Genomic DNA, 27,349 nt, shown 5'->3' with positions numbered 1-27,349 from the left:
GGTGCATTGAGAAGCCAGGAAAACGGTACATTTATAATAGATTAATATAAGGAGAAAAAGTGAGAAACTACAAAGTTACTAACTTGTACACAGCCAAATAATCTACATTATACAATGAACCAACTGCCAGAGATAGTGACAGTTTATTGTAAACAGGATGAAATATATCACACTATCAATGGAAACAGCCAGTAGCAGGCAGCATGTACTCTGGCAGGCCAATCAGATAATAATCCTTTGTTGTTTAGTAAATCTTTACAAAGGCTCTAAACACAGGATGATTGGCATTGCTTTAAAACAGCTCATAATGGTCTTTGTGCCAGCTTAGATATCAGAAGACCAGATAGCATTAAAGTAAGTCTTCATTTTAGTAATAAGACATGTTTCCGATAACATAAAAGTGTTTTTTTCCCTCAATGGTAAACTCTGTGTACTTGGGGCAATAAATGTCAATTGATAAGCCATTTACTAACACTAACAAATCTCAGCCAAAATTATCCCATTATGGAAGTTGATCTCGTATAAGCAGGGGGAGGTTGGGGTGGATTTAGTCTTCTAGTAAGCCCATTGCGGCCCTAGTACCTATGAGCTTTATTACCTAGTATATCTTACAGGGTTTCCCTTTATTAACTTGCCTTCCACTACATTAAAAGATTATACCATTGCTGCTGAAAGCTTGATGGCTGGGGTGTAACAAGTTGACTGTCTCAGTAGTGTTACTAGCGCCTCACATTGAAATATGTTGTGTTGACTTCTAAATATAGGAAGGGGAGGGATTAACTCAGGAAACCATATCCGAGTGGGTTAAGTCAGGATTGCCCTCTGTGCTCATTCACCTCTTAAGAGTTGAGAAGCAGGCCACGTGGGCATCACAGGACACAGAGTTCCCACTCGTGTTAAATATTTTGGTGGTTGTTAATTTTTCTTCACACTGTGCTTCTGTGTCTGTATATCTATATTTATTTGTCTCTGCATCTAGCTACCTACCTATATGTGGTTGCCTGCTCCTTTTAAAAAAACTTATAGGGCTTCCCTGGTGGCGCAGTGGTTGAGAATCTGCCTGCCAATGCAGGGGACACAGGTTCAAGCCCTGGTCTGGGAAGATCCCACATGCCGTGGAGCAACTGGGCCCGTGAGCCACAACTACTGAGCGTGCGCGTCTGGAGCTTGTGCTCCGCAACAAGAGAGGCCGCGATAGTGAGAGGCCCGCGCACCGTGATGAAGAGTGGCCCCCGCTTGCCACAACTAGAGAAAGCCCTCGCACAGAAACGAAGACCCAACACAGCCAAAAATATAAATAAATAAATAAATAAATAAATAAATAAATAAATAAATAAATAAATTAAAATACTTAAAAAAAACACCTTATAGTCTTCACTGACGTCTGATGTTTAAACCATCTATCTAGTTTTTACTTCAAGGACTGTTTTTTCCTTTTCGGGGTTTCTGATTGATTCTTTTTCATATCTATGCATTCTAGATTCATATCTGCCTGTTTTCACTTCATAACTTTTTATTCTTTTAACAGGTGTGTGATATATGGGGCAGAATTAACTGGGAAGTGCCCCTGGGGGCTCACTCTGGGTTGCCTGGGCAACAAACTGGCTGTCTGTTTGCAGGGTGGGGTGGGGTGATGTGAGGGGCAGGGCAGCGTCTTCTCTCCTAAGAGGCTGTGCACTAATTTGGCTTCTCATGGGACCTAAGGCTTCTGCTCCTCAGCAGCAGCATTCTCATTTCTGTGGGCCTCAGAGCTCGTGCACCTGGTCAATTCCTACCAACAACAGGCACCTGAATCCAGACTGCCTGGTGCCTAAGACGTTTTGTGTACGTCCATTGACCCGTTACTCTCAAACTTGCCCTGTGAGAAGTTGCTACGAGGTAGGGACAGGGGTGGTTACTCAGAAGTGTAGACCCAGACTGGTGTCCAGCAGAGCAGCCGTACCTCTCTGGGGGGTGGTGGAAGGCTGGGGTGCACACTCCTTCTCTTCTCTGCTGGCCCTTGGCTTGTAGTTCCCCCTTTCCCAGTAGAGCTCTCCCTTATCCCTGCCGAGTGACGCCATGGGGTCATCCCGAGCTGCGGTAACCACAGAGGGGTCCACCTGGGGTGAGAGACGTTATTCCTCACTTTATCTCTATGATTATTTTAAACGTACTTATATTTCAAAGTCCTTTCAGATTATTTGATTGCATTTCACTGGGAATGATATAATCTCATTATTGATTTTTTTGTTGTTGTCTTTCTTAGCATTAACTTTCCTCACAGGTATTTGAATTTTAGATTGCTGATTTATCTTACTGAGAGAATGAATTCCTTCCTTCCTTCCCTCCCTCCCCCTTTCCTTCCCTCTTTTGCTTTTTCTCTGCTTCTCTCTCAGCACCCCTTCCCTGTCTGATGGTTTTTCTCTTAGCTCCACATCTCATTACTCTTTAAAAGCAAAACTCGGTTTCCATTCTTTGCCAACCACTTCTGATCTTTTTTCTTTGATGAAGCAAACAGGCAAGGAGGCTGATCCCTCTAGAAAGATATCTTGAAAGAAAATGGTGCTTTCCCAAGTGTTAGTACTTTGATTCTGCACAGCAGGGAAATAGTTCTATATAGACTTGGTTTCTTCAGCAAAACTTGTGATTGACTAACTGACTCTTGGCAAAAGTAACTGATAGAATGTCTAACCTTCACTGCTTGGTTCAGAAAGACTACATGAGTTTCAGACAGAATATTCCTACAGGACCTGACCAATGAGGGACCCTGTGACAACTGCATGGAGAACTTTTACCCATTCATTTGGGAGAGTGCTTTCCTGAATTTTCCTTTCATGGAATTTGTTTTCTTGTCTCCACTTTCTGTTTTTGCCCTCAACCTCCTTGTATATTTATTTTACTTGTTTATATCACATTACATATCTCTGTCCTTTATGTCTGAGCTGATGTTACTGAAGGTGATTGCTACACATGAGTGTCAAAGTCCTTTCACAAGACATGCATCTGAAAACTAATTTTTGGCTTTGAGCCAAATACTACTTATACACATCCTCATTCTATTTGGTTGTAATGCAAATTCTTAAATGTAATGCTTATATCTCCTGAGTTTGTTTCTTCCAATTACTTCCAGGATAAGAATCTTTTTCCCTCTTGTCTTCTGGCCTACATTTAAAATTAATGCCGTTTTAGCATAAACTTATTATTTCCTTTCATGTTATAGAGGACAGTTACTATTTTATTCATTTTTTCACTTTGCCATTTGTTCTCAAGTTCATATAAGTTGGCAGCGTGGATTCTAACTTCCTATATGTTTTTTTCCTCAACGAGTGGCTTGCAAGGAAATTATAGAAGTTGATTCATTCAAATCAGAGCCACCTGTGTCATTGGGCCAGGCAGCAGCATTTCCTTAATGATTGCTTGCTGAAGAGGGAGTCGAAGAGAAGGTGCTGATTTCTTCCCCTCACCTTCTGTACCTACAGCCCCCTCTCACAGTCACATTGGGCTGTGCTCTGAGGTGACTGTGACTAAGAATGCTTTCTTCACATAACATCAGGTACCAGACATAGTCTGTAAGGGCTCTATTTATATCACTATTTTCATTTCCTGCACAGTGCTTTGTTAGTCTTTGTCACCCTGCTGACTAAAGGGTTGTCTATCCTTTCTAATTTCATATAATACTGGTGAGGAGCATATTAAAAAGTATTATATAATATAAATAAAGTATTTTAGAAAGTATTATAGAAAAAGTACTGTACATTGCTATGCTATAGTGGGTTTCTGTTGTGCTCCTATGAAAGCAGCTATTAGTTTACATCAAACATGCCTATCATCAGTACATTCCCTTTTTTCTGGAATATGTCTTTAAGCAAAGAGAATGCACTCCAGTGGTATACCCTTTTTTGGTTACTTATTTATCAGAGATATAGATAGTCAAAGAGATTTGGAGTATTTTTTAGGATGTCTGATTAAACATCATCAAATACTCATTAAAATGGCATCAAACGAATCTGAAAATGCCATGTTTGTATTTGTCTTAGGACAAAGGGAAGGAAAGGACAAAGGTTTGGAGTAAGACTAAGAATATGCATTTACCCTCTAGAAGGGCAGGGATTTGTGCCTAGGTTGAGGGAAATCTGGAGGGACATTATCGGCCAGTGTTGGTGGACACAGCCTCTTCCCTGCACTGTGGATCTTGGACCAAGTCTTCAAGCAGCCTTAGGTGCCAGCCAGGGAAGCAGAAACGACCATGACCCCATGATGGTCTGAATTAGCTTTACAGGCAAGGTCAGATAAGTAGATCTAGGCTGATGTTAGGGTTCCTGCATCCCCCTGGATATCATCCCGAATGGGTGGTGTATGATGTTAGTCTTAGGTGGGAGGGAGAGAAAGTACCTCATTCTCCCACAGTGAGGCTATCATTCAGTTCTCTGAAGGAGGTGCTATTTACTAGGAAGAGCTTCAACTAAATTATCATATGGTTGGTCCGTCAAGTATAAAAGACTGAGTATTAGATTTTTTGTGTGTGTTTCGGAGGGAGGTGGGAAGGGAAAAGGATGGCATTTGACATCTGAAGTTGGGAGGAGGGTGATTGGTAAATGATGCCACTGATTCAGTTAAATAGTGGATACAGGAAGAGAAGGCTAGGAATCCAGACGGTGAGCAGAATGTTTTGCAGTCTTGCTGACTTGATGACATTGCTGAGGAAGGACACCTGTCACTTCACTGGGATGGGGACAAAGAGAAGACATGCACTGAGCTATTTATTTTTAATAGATCTTTATTGGAGTATAATTGCTTCACAATACTGTGTTAGTTTCAGTTGCACAACAAAGCGAATCACCCATATGCATATACATGTCCCCATATCCCCTCCCTCTTGAGCCTCCCTCCCATCCTCCCTGTCCCACCCCTCTAGGTCATTGCAAAGCAACAAGCTGCTGCTTCCCACCAGCCAACTATTTTACATTCAGTAGTGTATATATGTCCATGCTACTCTCACTTTGCTCCAGCTTCGCCCCCCCAACCCCATGTCCTCAAGACCATTTTCTATGTCTGCCTCTTTATTCCTGCCCTGCAAATAGGTTCATTAGTACCACTTTTTTTTGGTTTTTTTTAGATTCCATATGTATGCGTTAGCATACAGTATTTGTTTTTCTCTTTGACTTACTTCACTCTGTATGACAGACTCTAGGTCCATCCACCTCACTACAGATAACTCAATTTCGTTTCTTTTTATGGCTGAGTAATATTCCATTGTATGTTGTATATATGTGCCACATCTTCTTTATCCATTCTTCTGTCGATGGACGTTTAGGTTGGTTCCATGTCCTGGCTATTGTAAATATGCACTGAGCTATTTTAATCACAGCTGTAGTAGATGCAGGAAGTTCTACATTGTAGGATTTGGAAAGTTCTTTTTTTTAAAAAAAGTGATTGCCCTTGTTTAAGTTAAGGAGCCAGATCCTCATTAATTTGTGCCCATGTTTAGTTCACCATATGGTTCATACAATATTATTTTCTTATATCATTTTTGCTGTTGATTTGAAAGGAGTTTCCATGCCTGATGCAAAATAAATTTGAGAGCAACGCTGTGTTCAGAACCACTATTTGTTTAGGTATTCACTCTGAGTCTGTCTAGAGCCATGCTGACTATCTAATTTCTAGACTCTTCCCTAAATTTCTAGACCCTTCTAGACTGTCCTTGCTGTGTTGTTTCTGAATGTATTGCTTTATGTTACAGTATATACTCTGCAATTAAAAATCTAGCCACCTCAATAAAATCACTTAACTAAGTGGTTCCCATATTCCACTAGAGGAAATAAATTCAAGTTCTTCCAGATGATAGGAAACAATTACAGTAAAGTGCAAGTATTTTTGGAGTTCCATATTTTTTCTTCATCACTGCTGTCAAAAGGATAATATGGATATTTACTATAAGAATGGCATTGTTCTCAGTGTTACACATTTTTTTTTTTCCTGAGCCTACTCAGCCCTGGGACTCTGCATAAATTATAATTCTACATTTTACACATAACTAATATTTTGTCGTTAGGATAAAGCCAGGGCTTTGTAGATTTGGACACTGATGTAGGGCCAAATTTGCATAGGATATAAAAAATATAATTAATTTCTTCCCTTTCTGGAGGAGAACTCTCAGAACACCTTTACTTAGAGAATTCTGGCATCAACATAAGAAAACAAAACCTCACTGTAGTTATATAGTTTACATATTTCTTAAATTCCCCCAGTCGCTGTTTTGGGATCTTCCAGATGTTCTGTGGGTTAATATTTTTGTTTGGTTTAATTACATTGAATTATTTTCTGAAATTAAAGGGGGCCATTTATTGAATTCTCCAGCATTGCCTCCTTTTGCTGACTGCTGGCAATTTTAAATTAAAATAATTTTTCTTCATCATTCCCATACTTAGAAAGTTTAGCATTGTCTATATCCTCCCTTGGGCAGAACTAGAGAAGATAACTTTTTGTAATGTAGTACATCTTCCCTGAGATTACTTTTCTTAAAACAAGACAGTTGCTTTTTTTGCAAGCCATTGTTTGAAAAATAGACTTAAATATATCTGCCAAAGCTTTGCCTGTATTTCTGACTGATTTTTTTTAAGTTGACATATGTCAGAAAGATCTCCTTTCCACCTTAGGAGGTTTGTCAGTCTTTAGACTCGGTAACATCTTAATCCTGGCTTGGAATACAAACTTGGTTTTCTTTAATATTTCTTCTCTTCCAGAAAAAAAATGAATATGGCCTTTTTAAATTCAGCCTTCACCTTTGTGATCAGCAACAGGAAATTTAATTATACTTCTAGCTTTGCAATTTCTATTTCTCATCAATAAATTATTTTTGCTATCAAATAGAAATGCTGTTTGTCTCATGCTCTGACCTCCAGCCTCTTCCATCTAAACAGTTTATATTTACATGAGCCACTTGGGCCCCTTCCCTCTTCTACACTGGCTTCACTTACATATATAGTTTTACATTTTCTTCTACAACTTTTTCAGATTCACTTAGTGTTTATTGTCTTGTAGACAATATCTCCCATTCTTTTTTCTCTTTTATTTACCTGGGGTGGAGATTGGATTGCTTTCATTTCTTTCCTAGGATTGATTAGCATAGATGACACAACCCTGGAAGGAAACAGTAACATTTGAATACTTGCAGTGTTTTTATTCTTTACTTTTTGCAGTTCCAGTTCCATTGAGTGAAAGAGATAAGGTGGTCAGAAAATCTTGGAGAGTATCCTGTCATAGTAAAACAAAGTGAGATTTAAAGGAAATGGTAGTGAGCCATAGAATCAGATGCTAAAGACAGTTTTAGTAATTGAGTCATTGACACATAAAAGAATTTTAATACAGTAGATTATTCTTTTGAGGAATTTAGTGGGGCTAGTAATCTGAGATGCAAGACTACTTCCCAGAATGGGCGGTATCACAGAAAGTGCTTGGTTGGCCTCAACTTGGCCATATTTTCAGAGAGTTCAGAAAGAATCAGTAGAGGGTAGAAACTGTTCGTGCACAAGAAACGGAGGTGAAGCAGAGAGAAGGGGCAGGGGGAGATGGAATTTAAAAATCCGTGCTTCAAAAGTTCTTTTTCTCTGAGACATAGCATGGAAGGTAGACGGTTTTGTAGATGATACTGGACATTCTCAGATGGAGAAGAGGCAATGTCATGTCAGGGGAATGTCAGGGGAATTTCCTTATGCTCAGTAAAATGGGAGGAGAGTTACTTGCTAAATGGAGTTCAGATTGGGAGCCTCCGTCTTGGACAATATTTGCCTGGAGAGAAGTCAAAGAGGAACACGGAGCTTACTGAGCAGTGGTGATGGCACCGCGTGGACCAAGTCACTCACCTGCTTGAAGCCTTCCATCAGAATTCTTTGACTAGCAAGGAAAATATATATATTTTTCTTTCTTGGTTTGCATTAATTTTGTGATTTTTCATGGCACACAGTAGGAAGAACAGGGACAAATAAAATTTATCAATTGGCTTCATATATTTTTTACTTTTTCCTGAGCTTAGATTGGAGTCCCCTTTAACTGTGAGTCCAACACCTTCAATGTAGTCAGGACTTTAGGGTGTTTTTTAACCCATGTTGAACTTGACATTCGTCCCAAGTGCAATCTTGTACCTGTTGTAAATCAGGGAGGTGGTCAGGCCCCACTCCCATCTAACTGTCCACTTTTGCAACATGGTTTGCCAGTTCTTGTCATTTTCTACACACTGTTGTGCTTTTCTTTCTCCAGTGCCTTTGGCTAAGGTGACTTCTTTGCCTAACAAGTGTCCCCCTGCCCTTCCACACCTCTCTCATACTTAACTAAGTAGTTTTCATCTTTCAAGACCTTAGCTTAAATTTCCCCTCCTTCATAAAGCTGTCTAAAGCTATAACTAGCCTCTGTCTCTCTCTTTGAATAGTGAATTCTGCTCAGTTCAAATCTTTATTTTCATATTTCTCCCTGTTTTCTTAGGTAAACTGTAATTTTCTTGTGGGAAGGACCATATCTTCTATTTCTTTTATATCTATTCACCATTGCCTAGTACCAGGAATGTATTAAGTCTTAATAAATGTTCAGGTATTAAATTGTAAGTGATGTCTTATTTTCATATGGTGACTCCAATAGTTGATATTTAAAATATGTAACTCCCTGTATTTGTTTTTTTATTGTACTGCTACAGATAATGGTTGTTATAATGAAATGCTTTTGGTGTTTCAAGTCCTCTTAATAAGCTTTATTAATTTAGTAATTTAAAATATTATTTTTAAATAAATTTTTTTTTTCATTTTCATGGTTCTGTACATGGTTGGTTGGCCCCCAGTCATGACTCTTAAGGATGTCATGGTAACCTGTCAGAGAATTCTTGGATTAAGGTGTTTTTTTCTCCCATCTCTGAAGTGTTTTAACATATCATGTTATGATATGCTCCTTCAGTCTTTTTTTTTCCCTGAAGTTCATCCCTGATAATTAAATTATGCCTCCTATGCCCTTTATTTTTACTATTCCTTTTCCTATAGGCAATATAAAGTCATGATATGTCTGATACATTTAGCATAAGGAAATAGACTGATAATGTTACCTGTAATACCCTTTCCTTTTAAACTTAACTCATTAATTATTAGTAATGCCATAGATCTTATAATTGGTTGTTGTTGGGATGTGGTCATTTGCATGACTCATTTAAGCCAAGGAGCTTTTTATGGGATAAAAATACCAAGGAAACATTTAAGTTGAATAATAAATTCATCACAAAATAATTACAAGAAGTATTTCTTATTTATTACAAAAGAAATAAATTTATTACGAAGATATATAGGGCATAACATACATCTTTGTGTTTATTTTAGGACTCAAACATTTTAAGTCCAGTGCAAGATGGAACAAAGAAACCTCAGATTGACAGCAATAAGAGCAACAACTACCGGATTGTAAAGGAGGTCAGCAGATGTGAAATATTTCTATATGAGTTTATACTGGCATGGCAAAGAAGTTTTGTTCATTTATTATATTTAATATTGTATATGTTATATTTAATGCTTTTCTTCTTCTTTGGAAAGATTTTGATTAGGCTAAGTAAACTCTGTGTACAGAATAAAAAGTGTCGGAATCAACATCAACGATTACTGAAAAATATGGGAGCCCATTCAGTGGTGTTAGACCTGCTGCAGATACCCTATGAAAAGGTAAGTTCTTAGGTACTGTTTTCCTTTTTAAATTTTGATACAATTTCAATATAGCAAAGTTACAAAGAATTTTTTTCCTTGAACTATTTGCAGGTAAGTTGCCAACCTGATGCCCTACCGCCCCTGAGGCCTTTAGTGTATATTCCCTACAAGTATAACCAAGTAACAACCTTCCAGATCAGGAAAGAGCATCCCACTCTACTGCTACCTAATCCTCACATGCCATTCACATTTCTCCCATCATCTCAATCATGTCCTGTTTGATAAAAAGATACACTTCAGAAACAGGAGCTGTTTGGTGTCATGTGCATTTAAATGTCCTCATGCTGGAACTCTTTGACATTGACACTTTTGAAGACAGACCAGCTATTTTGAAGACTGTCCCTTAATTTGGGTCACTTGATGTTTCCTCGTGATTCGATTCATTTATGCATCTTCGGCAGGAACGTAACAGAAGTAACACTAAATTTTTTCCACCACTTCCTATCAGGCAGCATGAGATTTTGATTTGCCCCATGACCGGTGATGTTTACTTGGGTCACTTGATTAAGGTGGTGTCTGCCAGGATTATCAGTGAAGTACTCAGTTTCCCTTTGTAACAAATATTTTGTGGCGTGGTTCTTTGAAACTAAGTAAACATTCCATTTTTTTATCAAACTTTCAATTTATTCATTTATTTATTTTTATCAGTATGGACTTACAGATGCTCTTATTCAATAGGTTATATTAGGTTTCTAGCACTGTTTATTTTGATTGTCCCAGATTTGGCCAATGGAGCCCCTTCAGGCCAGCTGCCCTGTCCTCTAACATGGTCCCATCATTCTTCGAGTAGTTCCTTGCTTTTTTGCACATTAAAATATTCCAGGCTTCCTTGCATTTTTCTTGTTCCACCTCTGGAATTAGCCATTTATTCAAGAAGCCCCAGTTCCATTTGGGGGAGAATGGTATTTGGGAGAAAAATTCTGAGAACTAAATGTACTTATTGCTGTGGAGGTTTGCCTCTCCAGGCCCTTTAAGTAGACAAATCTAGAGAATATATGTGTGTGTGAATATAGTTACTCTCTTACTCCATCTCATCTTCCATCACCACTGCTGCCCATTCCTCCTTATGAATGCCCTCTGCACCTCACGCAGGCTCTGACCCCTCCACAAGGGTGGATGACCTCTTCATCTCTCTTGGGCACCAATGTGCCATGCCAGGCCCCTCTCTGTGGACACCCTCCCCACTTGGACTTTTCACTTCTCATACTGGATTGCCCCCTGTCTGACTTAGTTACATTTTAATATGTAAATTTATAAGGTGGTATAATTCAAACTAGGTTAGATAATGCAATAAAAGAATTATTGAAAAGCAGGAAAAGGTATTAAACCTTAAAAAAGGTATTTATTTTCCAAATTATTATATCTTTGATATTGTAACATGGGCATTGGACATGTGATCAAGTCCCTTTTTCTACTATTTAGTATAACTGTAGTGTTGAGTATTTTACTACTACTTTGTGTTTTTGGGTTTGCTATTTTATTATTAATCACATTTTTATTGAAGTATAATTCACTTACAATATTATATTAGTTTCCGGTATACAACAGAGTGATTTGATATGTCTATACATTACAAAATGATGTGACCATACAAAGTTATTACAATACTATTGACTATATTCCCTATGCTGTATATTACATCCCTATGACTTGTTTATTTTATAACTGAAAGTTTGTACCTCTTAATTTCCCCCACCTAGTTCACTCATTCCCCCCGATGCCAGCAACCACTAGTTTGTTCTCTGTATCTATGAGTCTGTTTCTGTTTTGTTATGTTTGTCATTTGTTTTCTCTTTTAGATTCCACATGTAAGTGAAATCATACGGTGTTTGTCTCTGTCTGATTTATTTCACTTAGCATAATACCCTCTAGGTCCATCCATGTTGTCACAAATGGCAAGATTCCATTCCTTTGTGGCTGAGTATTATTCCATTGTATATGTATATCACTTCTTCTTATTCCATTCATCTGTCAGTGGACACTTAGTTTGCTTCTGTATCTTGACTATTGTAAATAATGCTGTAGTGAACATATGGGTGCATATATCTTTTTGAATTAGTGTTTTTGTTTTCTTCAGAAAAGTACTCGAAGTGGAATTGCTGGATCATATGATAGTTCTATTTTTAATTTTTGAGGAAACGTTATATACTGTCTTCTGTAGTGGCTACACCAATTTACATTTCCACCAACAGTGCATACAGGTTCCCCTTTCTCCACATTCTCACCAACACTTGTTGTTTGTTTTTGATAATAGCCTTTCTGACAGGTGTGAGGTGATATCTCACTGTGGTTTTGATTTGCACTTCCTTGATGATTAGTGATGTTGAGCATCTTTTCATGTGTCTGTTGGCCATCTGTATGTCTTCTTTGAAAAAATGTCTATTCAGTTCCTATGCCCATTTTTTAAATCAGGTTGTTTGTTTTTTTGATGTTGAGTTGTATGAGTTTTTTGGTATATTTTGTATATTAATCCCTTATTGGATATGTCATTTGCAAATGTCTTCTCCCATTCAGTAGGTTGCCTTTTCATTTTGTTGATAGTTTCCTTTGCTGTGCAAGAACTTTTTAGTTTGATTAGGTCCCATTTGTTTATTTTTGCTTTTGTTTCCCTTGCCTGAGGAGACATATCCAAAAAGTATTGCTGAGACCGATGTCAAAAAGTGTACTTCTCATATTTTCTTCTAAGAGTTTTATGGTTTCAGGTCTTAGATTTAAGTCCTTAATCCACTTTAAGTCTATTTTTGTATACGGTATGAGAAAGTAGTCCAGTTTGATTCTTTTGCATGGAGCTGTCCAGTTTTCCCAACACTGTTTATTGAGGAAGCTGCCTTTTCCCCATTGTGTATTCTTGCCTCCTTTGTCATTCCTTCCTGATGCATTTCCACCACTCTTCACCAGCCCAGAATGTCTAAATCAAGTGATTTTTACTTGCATCACCAAAAGCTTGAATAAAAGGTTGAAGAATTTTTCTACACATCACTGAAAATCACATACAATGTGGCATCCTCTCTCTCAGAGCTCATTCCTTGGTTAATTGACCGTAGTTCTTGGGTTTATCTCTGGGATCTCTGTTCTGTTCTGTTGATATATGTGTCTGTTTTTGTGCCGGTATCATACTGTTTTGATCACTGTAGCTTTGTAGTATAGTTTGATATCAGGGAGCATATCTCCAGCTTTGCTCTTCTTTCTCAAGATTATTTTGGCTATTCAGGGTCTTTTGTGGTTCCATATAAATGTTAGAATTATTTCTGGGAAAAATGCCATTCGGGTTTGCTCCGTTTTGATAACTAGATTGTTCAGAAACAAACAAACAAAAGCATAAGATGACAGTTTCAAAGAAACACCAATTCCAGTAGAACTGGCCCTGATGTCCTTCTGTGTGGCTGGCTTTTCTGTGGGAATTGGGTGTTCCTGAAGCTAAAGTTCCTTTGATGTCTTTTCACTATCCCTGGATTACACACATAAAGGAAAATGTTAGTAGATTTTGAAATAAAAACTTCCTATTTTCAAGATAGGAATGGAGTTTTCTGGACATATTTATTAGTCTGGTTAGTTCATCCCTATTTTCAATGTGAGGAAGTGAGTCTATTAATGATCCGAGGCAGTTTATTTAGTTAATAGATGGCATAAAATATAGACTCTCAGGTTAGGAAAAAAGAAAACATTAAATTCATTGAATATAAACTATTACTCAAAACATGAGTCCATTTTGTATATCTGACACTGACCACATGACCTACCCAGAAAAATTTTAGGTTGTTTCAGTGATATTGTTAAAAAACCACTTTTAAAAAGAGAACTTTGCATTCTTTGTGAGTTTTGAGACTTAAGTTTCTTATTGAGATTCTTACTAGCAATGAAGTACCTTATTGTAGGACTTTGGAAAATGACAGTGAATAAGGAAACAACTTAAGAGTGTGTGTGTTAAGAAAGAGGGGGACAAAGAGAGAGGGGAAAAGAGGAGGTCAGAAAGCGAAGAGAAAAAGGAAAAGAATGAGATGGAAAAAATAGACAAAGTAAGTCACCAAAGGAGGGTGCACAAAGAGGGGAGAGGAGAGACTAGAGGTAAAGTCAGAACTATATATACAGAGAGAAAGTTACAGAGTGGGGAAAAGAGGGCAAGTGAGTAGAGAGAAGAAAGAGTGGGGGCAAAGCAGGAGGACAAGGGAGTGAGAGCAGGAGAGAAGGAGCAGAAGGGGCCAGAGGAGGCGGGATAGATGCCTCCTGGAAAAGTAGAAAGGGAGGAGTTGGAGAAAGAGGGGGATAGAGATGGTGGGGAAGGAGGAGAAACAGAAAACAAAAGGAACAGGAAGATCCAGGTACATGGAAACACTGGGAAAGATGGGAAATCCAAGAGAGGGGAGGAAAGAGAGGGATTGGAGGGTGCAGACCAGAAGGGAGCAGAACCCAGGAGAATGAGGGGGCCAGAGAGAGAGGGAGGGGGGACGGCGGGGGTGTGGGGACAGAGGCAGGGGAGAAGAGGCAGCTTTGTATGGAGATGGGAAATTGTAGTGGACAAGCAGGAAAGTTGGGGAGAATGAGAGATGGGCCGTGAAACAAAAAGGAGGAGGAAAGAGTGGAGCAAAACAGATAGGAGGAGAATTAAGAGAAGGAGAGAGACATCTACAAAATGGGGAGGGTGGATGGGGCGGGGTAACCGGGAGAGGTGTAGACGCAGAAAGGGGAGCATAAAATAGTGGCATGGAGGAAAAAAGGCATGTGCGAAAAAATATATTCCTTGATAATATTTTTGCTCTGGTGTGTTTCTCTGTATCACGTGCTACTCTTTAACTTCCAGAATGATGAAAAGATGAATGAAGTAATGAATCTGGCCCATACATTCCTGCAGAATTTCTGTCGGGGAAATCCACAGAATCAAGTTCTCCTCCATAAACATCTGAATTTGTTCTTAACCCCTGGTGTAAGTATTTCAGTGGCTTCTAATATTTATAGTGAAGTGTCCATCTCATTCGTTTTAGCAACATTGATGGATGGAATTTTATTCATCTTCATCACCACATTTTTTTCCTTGTAGGGGGTTCTCCTCCTAAAAGTGAATATCTTTTATTTCCATTAAGGAAACATTTAAAGAAACGTGAAAAATTAACCAGATCTTACCTGCAGATGACAACTTCATTTATATGTACATAGTTTAATGTTAGGAAAAAGATGTGGTAGGACAAAGACTAACTCTGTGATGCCATGAGTAAGTTAAATCTGGAAAACTCAAAGGTGGAGTTAACTCTGCTCTGTAAAATATGTGTTGGCGAATACTAAGGAACGGCTACTTTTGAATAATACATAATTAAATTAATCTCAAGAATACTGTTGCCAACTTGTTGACCTTTATAATAAGCTCCGTTTTCCAACTAAATTCCTTTGTGAGCTCAGTTTTTTTTTTTAAATGCTGAATAATCTCAATGCACTTTGTAGAAGACTTGCACAGAAAACTCACTACAGTTTTGCGTAAAATAGGAAACTGATCACAAGCTGTGCAATTGGTCTAAGTACTGTAGAATAGAAAATTGATCTTGTCAGAGTTACAAGGGCACATTCCTCTGTGTGTAGCTCCTTGAAGCAGAAACCATGCGGCACATCTTCATGAACAATTACCATCTGTGCAATGAAATTAGCGAGAGGGTCATTCAGCACTTCGTGCACTGCATTGAGACGCACGGCCGCCACGTGGAGTACCTGAGGTTTCTGCAGACGATTGTCAAAGCAGATGGTAAATATGTGAAGAAATGCCAGGATATGGTGATGACCGAGGTATGTTCTCAGTTTGCATTTTATCAGCTTCACATAAACAATATGCTCAAATATAGGTTTTCTGTTATTTTAGAGTGAAAAACAATCCCCCAGCAACATAGGTTTGGAAAATAAATTAAGTACGACTACTTAAGCACAAATGTATTTTGCTTAGACCTAGGGAAGTAACGTATCATAAGTTGATGTTATAATTTTCTAGGAGTTTATTTTTCTTTTTGATTCTTAACGAATTTGTGTATTTTAAACAATGGGTAAAATCCTATGAAACGTTATAGATTATTTAGAATGAAAGTGATTAAATTTTATATTTTTAAGTTTCAATATGTAACAAAAATGGATTAAACTCTGCTTTTCGAGTGCCCTTATTACTCGGTTCCTGAAACATAGAATGGGTGTTCTTTGCTACTATTTACAGGGGGCTTTGAAGGGAATGAAACTAATGAATAGAAATTATCCATCAGTGATTCATTATACATGGAAACTTAGCTATTTAGAGTAAGTTAAAAATTTAAGAAAAGCAAATGGATGAAGCACTTCATTTATTTTGCCCTTTTCAATATGATGTTTGTCATTGAGCAAGATTTATACAATGAATGAGTTACTCACTAGGAACCAAGTGATACTTTGGAGAATACTTTGAGCCTGTTTGGGTAAATCATTGCTCTGTGACCTGATGGTTCTCTAAAGGCCTGTATGGATTAGGCAGCTTTCAAACATGGCTACAAACAAGTTATATAATAGATTATATTGATTTGGGGGGATTTTCATAATTATGTACCTTAAATTTGAGAGTGGGAGTAGTTTCTGTATTGGTACAATGAGTCCCTCTTGCCCCATAGAAATCTTAAAGTTAATTCAGCTTGAAGCCTTGAATTTTAAACATAAATTATTGTTATTAACATTTAAGGAGCATTTTAAACTTGTAAAATTAACCTCTTATCTGTATTTACATTAACATTAGCCCTTCATTGCCTAGAAATGTGAGAATTAACTTTATTTTGGAAAATCGTCATGGAAAGACTTAAAATGGGAAAGCAGCAAATAGTTAAGCCAGTCCTATGGCATTTATTAGGTGAAGCATTTCTATGTGTAAAGAAGTATTTATAATATTATGTTAATATATAAATTTTTGACCCATATACATTCACTTTCAACAAAACTTTCTGTGTAAGCCAATTAATTGTCATCAATTTAAATATTTTATCAATTCAAATAAAATAGAGAAAAAAATTACATAATCTGTGTTCTCCACCAAAATATTTCACATTGGGATTAGAAAACTGGTACTGCAATAGACAATAAGAATTGAGGCCTGCGCAGGTCCTGACCTGTCTGTGGTTTGGGGTTGCTATCTGCCTCATAAAGCAAAGTAGAGGGTTTGTCTTCTGGGAAGACAAAAGTCTTCTCTGTCAATACCTCTTACATAGTTGGCCTTGACATCTTCCAGGAATTGGAGGGCAGGGATTGAGACCTCTTGAGTCTGGGTTTTCAGTTGAAAACTGAAAGAGAGAGAAGATAGTGGTTATGAAGTCTGGAGTGGGGTGTAGTTCCTCCAGAACTCATCACTGTTAACTCAGCCTGGGCTTCACGACAGTCAAAGTGGATTCCTCAATAAAATAATAATACAGTTTCCCCCCAAAATCAAGACATTACGGTGATTGAGCAATAAAATTACCACCTGCTGGAATTCTCCACTGAAGTTATATAAACGAAACAGGGAGGAAAATTTATGTCCTAAAAGCCCCTACATATTCATTCTTTGTCTCTCTCTCTTTTAAAAGTTGTCTTTTTCTCTTTATTTCTCCCATCTCTGCTTTTACCTCCATTCTCTACCGATATCCATGACACGTGGAATCTCCAAATTCTCGTAGAGTTGCATTTGGTTCAGTGTACTTGCTTACTTATTCTGTCACTGTTGAAGGAGATGGGGATATTTTATTCTATAGTAAAATTATACTTACGAGATTTCTCATGCTTGGCAATGGAGTCTACCATTTGAAGTAGAAGAAAGTAACTTCATTGGAATATTTTGCAGGTTTAATTTCAGTGGGTGACTCACTGAACAATTTACTGTCATTTGTGTCATTAATTCTTGCCCCTATCCACCTCTCCCATGTCTCTCCGACTGGTTTTGATAACATTCATAACTAATCACTTGACACATGCCTAGAATCTTTTTACCATCCTGCCTTGGTGTACTTCTGCATTTGCAGTGTTACCTATGTTTTTACAAAGATATGCACATATTTCCCGATAGACCAAGCCTTTGGAAATAACTGCAAGGATGAACATTTGGACTGCTATGTAGACTCTCTTATTATCATTTCAGTTGATAAATGGGGGTGAAGATGTGCTGATATTTTACAATGATAGAGCATCATTTCCCATCCTTCTCCATATGATGTGTTCAGAGAGAGACCGAGGGGATGAGAGTGGCCCCTTAGCCTACCACATCACCCTTGTGGAGTTGCTGGCAGCATGCACAGAGGGGAAAAATGTCTACACCGAAATCAAGTGCAATTCCCTTCTGCCCCTGGACGACATAGTGAGGGTGGTGACCCATGACGACTGCATCCCTGAGGTAAGCCTGGCAAAAGCTTAGCAGCTATAGAATTGTTATTAATTTTTAATAAGTACCAGAAGTCCTCCTACTATTATTTATAATGAGATAATATATTTAGTGAAGGAATTGTAGTTAGCTATACAATTAGGAAAATTTAAAAGAGCATATAAAGTTTACTCTTTTGTTCTACAAGAAACTATGAAAGATGATAAACCTTTTTAAAGTGTAGCCGCTATTAGTTTACTAGAAGCTACTATAGGAATTTCTAGGTATGGCATTGTGATCAAACTGAAAAATTGACTTGTAACCTCTAGTATGTTCCTGAGCATAAAACAGATGCTTCATAAATAATTCACAGTCATCAATAGGAGAGGCTAGGATGGTACTGCAGGATCACTATCAGATTCTCTAGGTTTACCTTTGCTTTATGGAATAGATGCATTCTTGGAAATATGGACACACATTTTGCTTTATTCACACATCATCTTTTACCCTCCTTCCTTGTTTGGCATGACGGCAGGGAAGAAACTCATTAGAAACTGGTTGTCTGCCAACAAGATTAACGAGGCTTCCAGGAATGTACATTGCAATAATTTTTTTCTTCTCTACCGTTGTGGTGTATTGTTGCAAAGTTTATAAACATGTGATACACTAAATCCAAACATTTTAAATGACAGTAACTTAAAAAGGCATCAGGTTAGATTAACTTCCCTACTTCCAAATAGTCCTACATAGTGATGGACTTGAAAGTATATTTTTATGAAATTTTGTAGAATTGTTGATACCTCAAACCAAGGGTACTTCATGACTTGATTGGTTTGAAATAAGGTGGCAAAGAACGGAAGCATAGTGTAGTGATTAAATCTGTGGGTTCTGTCTTTATTTGAGGTCCTGATTCTGGCCATGCAGTTCTCTCTGACATACCACTCTAACCTCTTATATTCACCTACTTCACCCCTCTTCATCCTTCAGATCTTGATTCAAGCATTACTTCTTCAAGGAAGACCCTCCTGGCTTCCCATAGTAGAGTCTATAAGAGTCTATAATTTGAAATTTGGTATTTGAATTTTATTAGTTAAAAATATCTGTAGCCTTCACATTCTTTACCAAGATTATAAGCTAAATGAGAGTAACACCTCGGTCTGTTTGTAGTCACCATTATATTGTCTGAACCTGAACCTACATTTAATAAGTATGTTCTGAATGAATGAACAAATGGATTAAAGAATGAGTCAGAATCTTGGATCCATTACTTTCTAGCTGTGTGACTGATTCCAACAGGTTACTTAACCTTCTAATCTTCAATTTACACAATTTTGAAGTGAAATAATTATAGTATGTACTTGATAGGATTGGTGGAGGATTAAATTAAGATATTACATACAGACTGCTGAAGGTGTTTGGCATGTAGCAAGCACTGAATGCATATTAACTGCTGTCAAGATGATTATGATAATGCACCAAATGGCTCTGATGTCTCCGTGACACAGGCACCCTGCCATTGAAGATTTGCTTCAGGCCTCAGTCAGGTAGAGATAAGTACTGAGGGCATGAAAGCTGGCCCTGTATTCCTTATGGTTCTAACTTGGATTCTATGAACCCTCTGAAATTGTTTACATGATTTTTTTATGTGTGTGCATTTTTCTGGGGAAATTTATAGCATTCATCACATTCTTATACAGAGAGAGAGAGAGGAAAGAAAAGAAGAGGTGAGAAAAGAGAAGAGGAAAGAAAAGGAAAAACAAAAACTATTGCCGTATGCACTTTAGAAATGGTATATGTTGGTGAGGCTCATGCCAGTCTTTTATGAGGAACTTTGCTAAATCTGGAAAGGAACTTTACTACATCTTAAAATAATTCAATTTTTTTTTTTTTTGGTAAACTGTAAGCCTGCTTCTTCTCAGAAATAGTAATTTAAATGCTTTTGAATGGCAATAAAGTATTATTTAGTCAACATATTGAAGCATTGTATTAGATCTCTCTTGGTTGCAAGTGACAGAAACCTAATTTAAACTAGTTTAAATTTTAAAAGGGAGTTTTATTGGCTCTTGTATTTGGGAATTTGAAGAACAGTTGTTCACATGATTCAAGAGGTTCAAACAATGTCAGAATTCCTTCTATCTCTTGTTCCCTTTTCCTTTGTGGTTTTTGCCTCATTCTCTTTATCTGAGCATAATTTTCCTCCATACACCTGGAGAAGATGGGTCTTGGAGTCCAGGTTGACCTTGTTCCATTTTGACAATGAGAGAGGGGGAAAGAGAGAGAGAGAGAATATGAATGAATGAATGAATGAATGAATGACAGAGACAGAGAAGGGGAGGGGAGGTGGGGAGGGGAGGGGGAGAGGAGGGAAGAGAGGGAGGGAGAGAGGGAAAGGGAGCACTTTTGACTCCTAGTGTCGGAAATATGTTAGACTTGGTTTACATGAAGTTCACATTCTCACACCAATCACTGGGCCCAGGGGAATGGAATACTAGGTCGTGTGTTTACCCTGGATCAGGGGGTGGAGTGTTTTAGTAGAAGAAAGGAGATGGGAATGCTCTCTGGGTAGACCCAAAGTATACTATAATTTACTATAGGAAATAACACAGTTTCAAATAACCATTCATAATAGATATTTGAAGATGAAGAATAAAGAAAAAACTCACTTTCTTTTCTATTTGAAATTTGCACAGGTTAAAATTGCTTATGTGAATTTTGTTAATCACTGTTATGTTGACACTGAAGTGGAAATGAAAGAAATCTATACAAGTAACCACATTTGGAAATTATTTGAGAACTTCTTGGTGGATATGGCAAGGGTAAGTTACACGCTGATCGTTAAATACTACTTCATGTTTAGTAAGGTTGTTGATATACATTTTGACTAAACAGTATCAAGCATCTGGATGAAAACTTAGAATTAAACCCACTATGTTTAGATGTCATCTGTTACATTCAAAAAGTGGTGACTGAGTTTCATAAGACTGTGAGATTTAATGAGTTAATGTACTCAAAATGCCAGTACAGTGTATATGGCAGCAAGGTGTTCATTTTCACTTTTACAACTGACCATGTTGGCCTGTTAGTAAATGGAATTTTAGTAGCCTTTTTACATTGTTTAGAGATGATATTTGGCAGAGGTCAATTTGTATTCGACCTTGTATCATGAATGCAATTATAAACCATAGATGGAAGAGATCTCACGAGGTCTTGGATACTGCTTTCGGGCAGGTAGGTACTTGCAGACTATTTAGGACCCAGCACTGCCCACTGTTGCCTATTCCACGTCTTCTTTGGGAGTGTGCTCCTGTAATTGAATCATCTGCTGCTTTCACTCATGTCAGTCAAAATACAGTCTGCTTTTTACTTTGAGTACATTTTCTCATGTTTGGCTTTTTGGGGGGTTGGGGAGGACACATGGAGCTGGCTGGCATTTTCTAGATACTGTCTAGCATGTTTTTGCTCTGTTAATATTGAGTAAATGAATGAACGAAGAAAGGAAGGAAGGAATCTTTGATAGATAGCACTTAATTTTAGTTAGTATCTTAGCCCCTTTTTTTGCCTGCTGAATGATAATGTCCAGGGTGTATTTTTTAAGTTTTTCTGTGGGGGGAGGATCTTCTCCAGTTTTCCCATTAAAATTATGGGACATAATGTTCAAATAAGAGTTTCACTAATAGAAGATAGTGTATAGCTAACTCCTTAGACTTATTATGACTTATGGTGGCCTGTCCCAGTCCTTTGGCTTCCTGCATTCCTGAGTGCTGGTAGTTTACATGGGCTTCACTTAGATGTACTGGAGGAGAGGGGTTAGTGAAGTCGTGAAGTCCACACGGATGGATGCTGATTGCTATCCATTAGCTCACTGCCTTCCTACAATTCTTTCTGGAAGGAAGGAAGGCTAAAGGGATATAATAAAACATTAGCTGCAGATCCAGACATCCAAGAGCAATCTTAGATAATAGAATAAATCACATATTCCAGTCCAGGAACTCTTTTATTTAGTCAAGGCGCGCAGGTGGAATGTACTTATTTCGCCTTTGGTATGGGGTAGTATGAGTGAGCTCTGCTGTGTTCACGCATGTGTGAAGTAAGGCAATCCTGTTCTACTTCATTTCTGTAGACCTTAAAAGCGACTCGTTACCTTCCTCAGGTAGACCTGCACCTGTGGAGGAGTCATCCTGTTTTACACAGGACTTACATACCACTCACATTTACCCCCATGACCTTGTGAAAGCCCTTGTAAGTGACTGGCCACAAATATCTCCAGAGACCTTGGAGTAAACGATGGTTTATATGCTGATGGCTGAGCTTTAAAACTGCACGTGCAGGAAGACATTAAAGAGATTACAGACTGATTTGCAGAGTTGCACAGTGCTATGGACTAAAGATAAGCTTGAAAAGACCAAGGTCACATTCTAGGCAGCATGATCTGCAAAGCTGAAAGGATTTTTATTTTTAAACCAAAGAAGGCTTGATGATAACTGCCATGGATTATGCTACCTTGGAAACAGTCTTTCCATTGATGTGTTTATTCATAAGGCTAAAGGGTGTATATTCTTTTTTTTTTTTTAAAGTATGCATGTAGGGAGGATTTTTATTTTAGCTATTCAATATTTAAGTAGACATAGTGTTATTAGTATATAAAGGCTTTAAGGGAATTTCAAGTTTTCTTGGTCTATTCAATCATTATGTCTAACCACAGCAGCTTGACTATATACTGCAGAAGCATTTTTTTTCTTTCCTTCTTGTTTCCCTCTGATTTATATTTTAAAGCAGCAACTCTCTTATCCCCTCACCGAGAATGACAAGGACTCACCCTTCCTACTTCAGGGAAGGGACAGGAAACCTGACTTTTCCATATTTGGGATTTGTCTTTCTCCCCGTGAAGACAGATTCAGGAGTCACCACACACTTTCAAATTCAAATACAAAAAAAAATATGGTTAAATGAGTAGAATGTGGCTTTTGAGGCGAATTTTCAGTTCAGTAGAACAGTAGCTCTCAAACTTCAGTGCGCAGCAGAATTATCTGGAGGATTTGCTAGAACACATGTCGCTGGGCCCCACGCCCATAGTTTCTGATTCAGTAGATGTGAGACTTGGCATTTTTAGCAAGTTTTCAGGTGATGCTGAAGCTGCTGGTCCAGCGACCACACTTCGAGAATCACTGCCGTAGAGCAAGGTAGTTAGCGATAGGCATTTTAGAGTCATCAGCCAGGCCAGAGTTCAAGTTTAGATTCTGTCTCTTACTAGCTCAGTTATCCTGGGCAAGGTGCTTACCCCTCTGACCCTGAGTTTCCTTATTTGTCAAATGCATGCAATAAGAACACATTCCTTATGGCATTACTGGGAGGATTGAATGAGATAATATGTATATAGCTCTTCGCACATGCTCGGCACTTAGTAGGAGAGTTGGTGCCATCATCCATTTTATCCCTATCATGGTTAACATCACTGGTATTATTACAAGGTTATATGTAGCCTTTGAAGCAATTTCAAGTAGCTTCCCCAAGACCCGATAATAATGTTGAGGATAACCTAAAGGGGGACCGTCTTACACAGGCAAGAGCCAGAAACCATGTTCATGAAGCTGGACACACACAATAGTGACTTGATGTGGAGATGGACTAAATTCAGATATTACAACAAAGTTATGAAATCCTGGAACAACTGATTTACATCAGTGAGACATGGTGAAGGCAATCTGGAGGAAAGGTGTTTGGTACATTGGACCTAAAGAATCGTAGGATCTTAGGGTTGAAAGAGACTGGCGGTCCTGCAGTTCACAGTTTTTAGCACCTGCCTGTATATTTCCATTTACAATGATCTCACTACTTTTTTGTGAGACAACTGATTTCATTACTGCGCAACTTTGTTAGAAGCCAAAATTGAGCCAGATTTTTTTTTTTTTATACAGCAGGTTCTTATTAGTTATCCATTTTATACACATCAGTGTATACACGTCAATCCCAATCGCCCAGTTCATCACACCACCACCCCCCACCCCCGCTTTCCCCGCTTGGTGTCCATACGTTTGTTCTCTACATCTGTGTTGCAATTTCTGCCCTGCAAACCGGCTCATCTGTACCATTTTTCTAGGTTCCACATATATGCGTTAATATACGATATTTGTTTTGCTCTTTCTGACTTATTTCACTCTGTATGACAGTCTCTTGATCCATCCACGTCTCAACAAATGACCCAATTTCATTCCTTTTTATGGCTGAGTAATATTCCATTGTATATACGTACCACATCTTCTTTATCCATTCGTCTGTTGATGGGCATTTAGGTTGCTTCCATGACCTGGCTATTGTAAATAGTGCTGCAGTGAACATTGGGGTGCATGTGTCTTTTTGAATTATGGTTTTCTCCGGGTATATGCCCAGTAGTAGGATTGCTGGATCATATGGTAGTTCTATTTTTAGTTTTTTAAGGAACCTCCATACTGTTCTCCATAGTGGCTGTACCAATTTACATTCCCGCCAACAGTGCAAGAGGGTTCCCTTTTCTCCACACCCTCTCCAGCATTTGTTGTTTGTAGATTTTCTGATGATGCCCATTCTAACTGGTGTGAGGTGATACCTCATGGTGGTTTTGATTGTCATTTCTCTAATAATTAGTGATGTTGAGCAGCTTTTCATGTGCTTCGTGGCCATCTGTATGTCTTCTTTGGAGAAATGTCTATTTAGGTCTTCTGCCTATTTTTGGATTGGGTTGTTTTGGTTTTTTAATACTGAGCTGCATGAGCTGTTTATATATTTTGGAGATTAATCCTTTGTCCGTTGACTTGTTTGCAAATATTTTCTCCATTCTGAGGGTTGTCTTTTCGTCTTGTTTATGGTTTCCTTTGCTGTGCAAAAGCTTTGAAGTTTCATTAGGTCCCATTTCTTTCTTTTTGTTTTTATTTCCATTACTCTAGGAGGTGGATCAAAAAAGATCTTGCTGTGATTTATGGCAAAGAGTGTTCTTCCTATGTTGTCGTCTAAGAGTTTTGTAGTGTCCAGTCTTACATTTAGGTCTTGAATCAATTTTGAGTTTATTTTTCTGTATGGTGTTAGGGAGCCTTCTAGTTTCATTCTTTTACATGTAGCTGTCCAGTTTTCCCAGCACCACTTATTGAAGAGACTGTCTTTTCTCCATTGTATATCCTTGCCTCCTTTGTCCTAGATTAGTTGACCATAGGTGCGTGGGTTTACCTCTGGGCTTTCTATCTTGTTCCATTGATCTATGTTTCTGTTTTTGTGGCAGTACCATATTGTCTTGATTACTGTAGCTTTGTAGTATAGTCTGAAGTCAGAGCGTCCGATTCCTCCAGCTCCGTTTTTTTCCCTCAAGACTGCTTTGGCTATTTGGGCTCTTTTGTGTCTCCATACAAATTTTAAGATTTTTTGTTCTAGTTCTGTAAAAAATGCCATTGGTAATTTGATAGGGATTGCATTGAATCTGTAGATTGCTTTGGGTAATATAGTCATTTTCACAATATTGATTCTTCCAATCCAAGAACATGGTATATCTCTCCATCTGTTGGTATCATCTTTAATTTCTTTCATCAGTGTTTTATAGTTTTCTGCATAAAGTTCTTTTGTCTCCCTAGGTAGGTTTGTTGCTAGGTATTTTATTCTTTTTGTTGCAATGGTAAATGGGAGTCTTTCCTTAATTTCTCTTTCAGATTTTTCATCATTAGTGTATAGGAATGCAAGAGATTTCTGTGCATTAATTTTGTATCCTGCACTTTGCCAAACTCATTGATCAGCTCTAGTAGTTTTCTGGTGGCATCTTTAGGATTCTCTATGTATAGTATCATGTCATCTGCAAACAGTGACAGTTTTACGTCTTCTTTTCCAATTTGTATTCCTTTTATTTCTTTTTCTTCTCTGATTGCCGTGGCTAGGACTTCCAAAACTATGTTGAATAATAGTGGTGAGAGTGGACATCCTTGTCTCGTTCCTGATCTTAGAGGAAATGCTTTCAGTTTTTCACCATTGAGAATGATGTTTGCTGTGGGTTTGTCATATATGGCCTTAATTATGTTGAGGTAGGTTCCCTCTATGCCCACTTTCTGGAGAGTTTTTATCATAAGTGGGTGTTGAATTTTGTCAAAAGCTTTTTCTGGATCTACTGAGATGACCATATGGTTTTTATTCTTCAGTTTGTTAATCTGGTGTATCGCACTGATTGATTTGTGTATATTGAAGAATCCTTGCGTCCCTTGCATCAAGTGGGATAAATTCCACTTGATCATGTTGTATGATCTTTTTAATGTGTTGCTGGATTCTGTTTGCTAGTATTTTGTTGAGGATTTTTCAATCGATATTCATGAGTGATATTGGTCTGTAATTTTCTTTTTTTGTAGTATCTTTGTCTGGTTTTGGTATCAGGGTGATGGTGGTCTCATAGAATGAGCTTGGGAGTGTTCCTTCCTCCGCAACTTTTTGGAAGGGTTTGAGAAGGATGGGTGTTAGCTCTTCTCTAAATGTTTGATAGAATTCACCTGTGAAGGCATCTGGTCCTGGACTTTTGTTTGTTGGAAGATTTTTAATCACAGTTTCAATTTCATTACTTGTGATTGCTCTGTTCATATTTTCTATTTCTTTGTGGTTCAGTCTTGGAAGGTTATACCTTTCTAAGAATTTGTCCATTTCTTCCAGGTTGTCCATTTTATTGGCATAGAGTTGCTTGTAGTAGTCTCTTAGGATGCTTTGTATTTCTGCAGTGTCTGTTGTAACTTCTCCTTTTTCATTTCTAATTTTATTGATTTGAGTCCTCTACCTCTTTTTCTTGATGAGTCTGGCTAATGGTTTATCAACTTTGTTTATCTTCTCAAAGAACCAGGTTTTAGTTTCATTGATCTTTGCTATTGTTTTCTTTGTTTCTATTTCATTTATTTCTGCTCTGATCTTTATGATTTCTTTCCTTCTGCTAACTTTGGGTTTTGTTTGTTCTTCTTTCTCTAGTTCCTTTAGGTGTAAGGTTAGATTGTTTATTTGAGATTTTTCTTGTTTCTTGAGGTAGGCTTGTATAGCTATAAACTTCCCTTTTAGAACTGCTTTTGCTGCATCCCATAGGTTTTGGATCGTCGTGTTTTCATTGTCATTTGTCTCTAGGTATTTTCTGATTTCCTCTTTGATTTCTTCAGTGTTCTCTTGGTTATTTAGTAACGTATTGTTTAGCCTCCACGTGTTTGTGTTTTTTACGTTTTTTTCCTTGTAATTGATTTCTAATCTCATAGTGTTGTGGTCAGAAAAGATGCTTGATATGATTTCCATTTTCTTAAATTTACTGAGGCTTGATTTGTGACCCAAGATGTGATCTATCCTGGAG

At 37.9% G+C, this 27,349-nt stretch overlaps 1 protein-coding gene across 2 annotated transcripts in view; it reads left to right on the top strand.

Annotated features, from left to right (window-relative positions):
- The window catches only part of ITPR2 (inositol 1,4,5-trisphosphate receptor type 2), a 524,186-nt gene that overhangs the window by 237,086 nt on the left and 259,751 nt on the right, over positions 1-27,349 (top strand). For both annotated transcript variants that reach the window (XM_068561342.1, XM_068561340.1), the window contains 6 exons: positions 9,333-9,422; positions 9,543-9,668; positions 14,509-14,631; positions 15,279-15,479; positions 17,809-18,060; positions 20,718-20,843. In XM_068561342.1, coding sequence (XP_068417443.1) covers positions 9,333-9,422; positions 9,543-9,668; positions 14,509-14,631; positions 15,279-15,479; positions 17,809-18,060; positions 20,718-20,843 — 918 coding nt within the window. The remainder of the gene's footprint in view (positions 1-9,332; positions 9,423-9,542; positions 9,669-14,508; positions 14,632-15,278; positions 15,480-17,808; positions 18,061-20,717; positions 20,844-27,349) is intronic.

Source organism: Eschrichtius robustus, chromosome 13, assembly GCF_028021215.1.
Source record: "Eschrichtius robustus isolate mEscRob2 chromosome 13, mEscRob2.pri, whole genome shotgun sequence".
Lineage (NCBI taxonomy): Eukaryota > Metazoa > Chordata > Mammalia > Artiodactyla > Eschrichtiidae > Eschrichtius > Eschrichtius robustus.
Note: the sequence above shows the minus strand (reverse complement) of the source record. Positions and strands in the feature narration are given on the sequence as shown.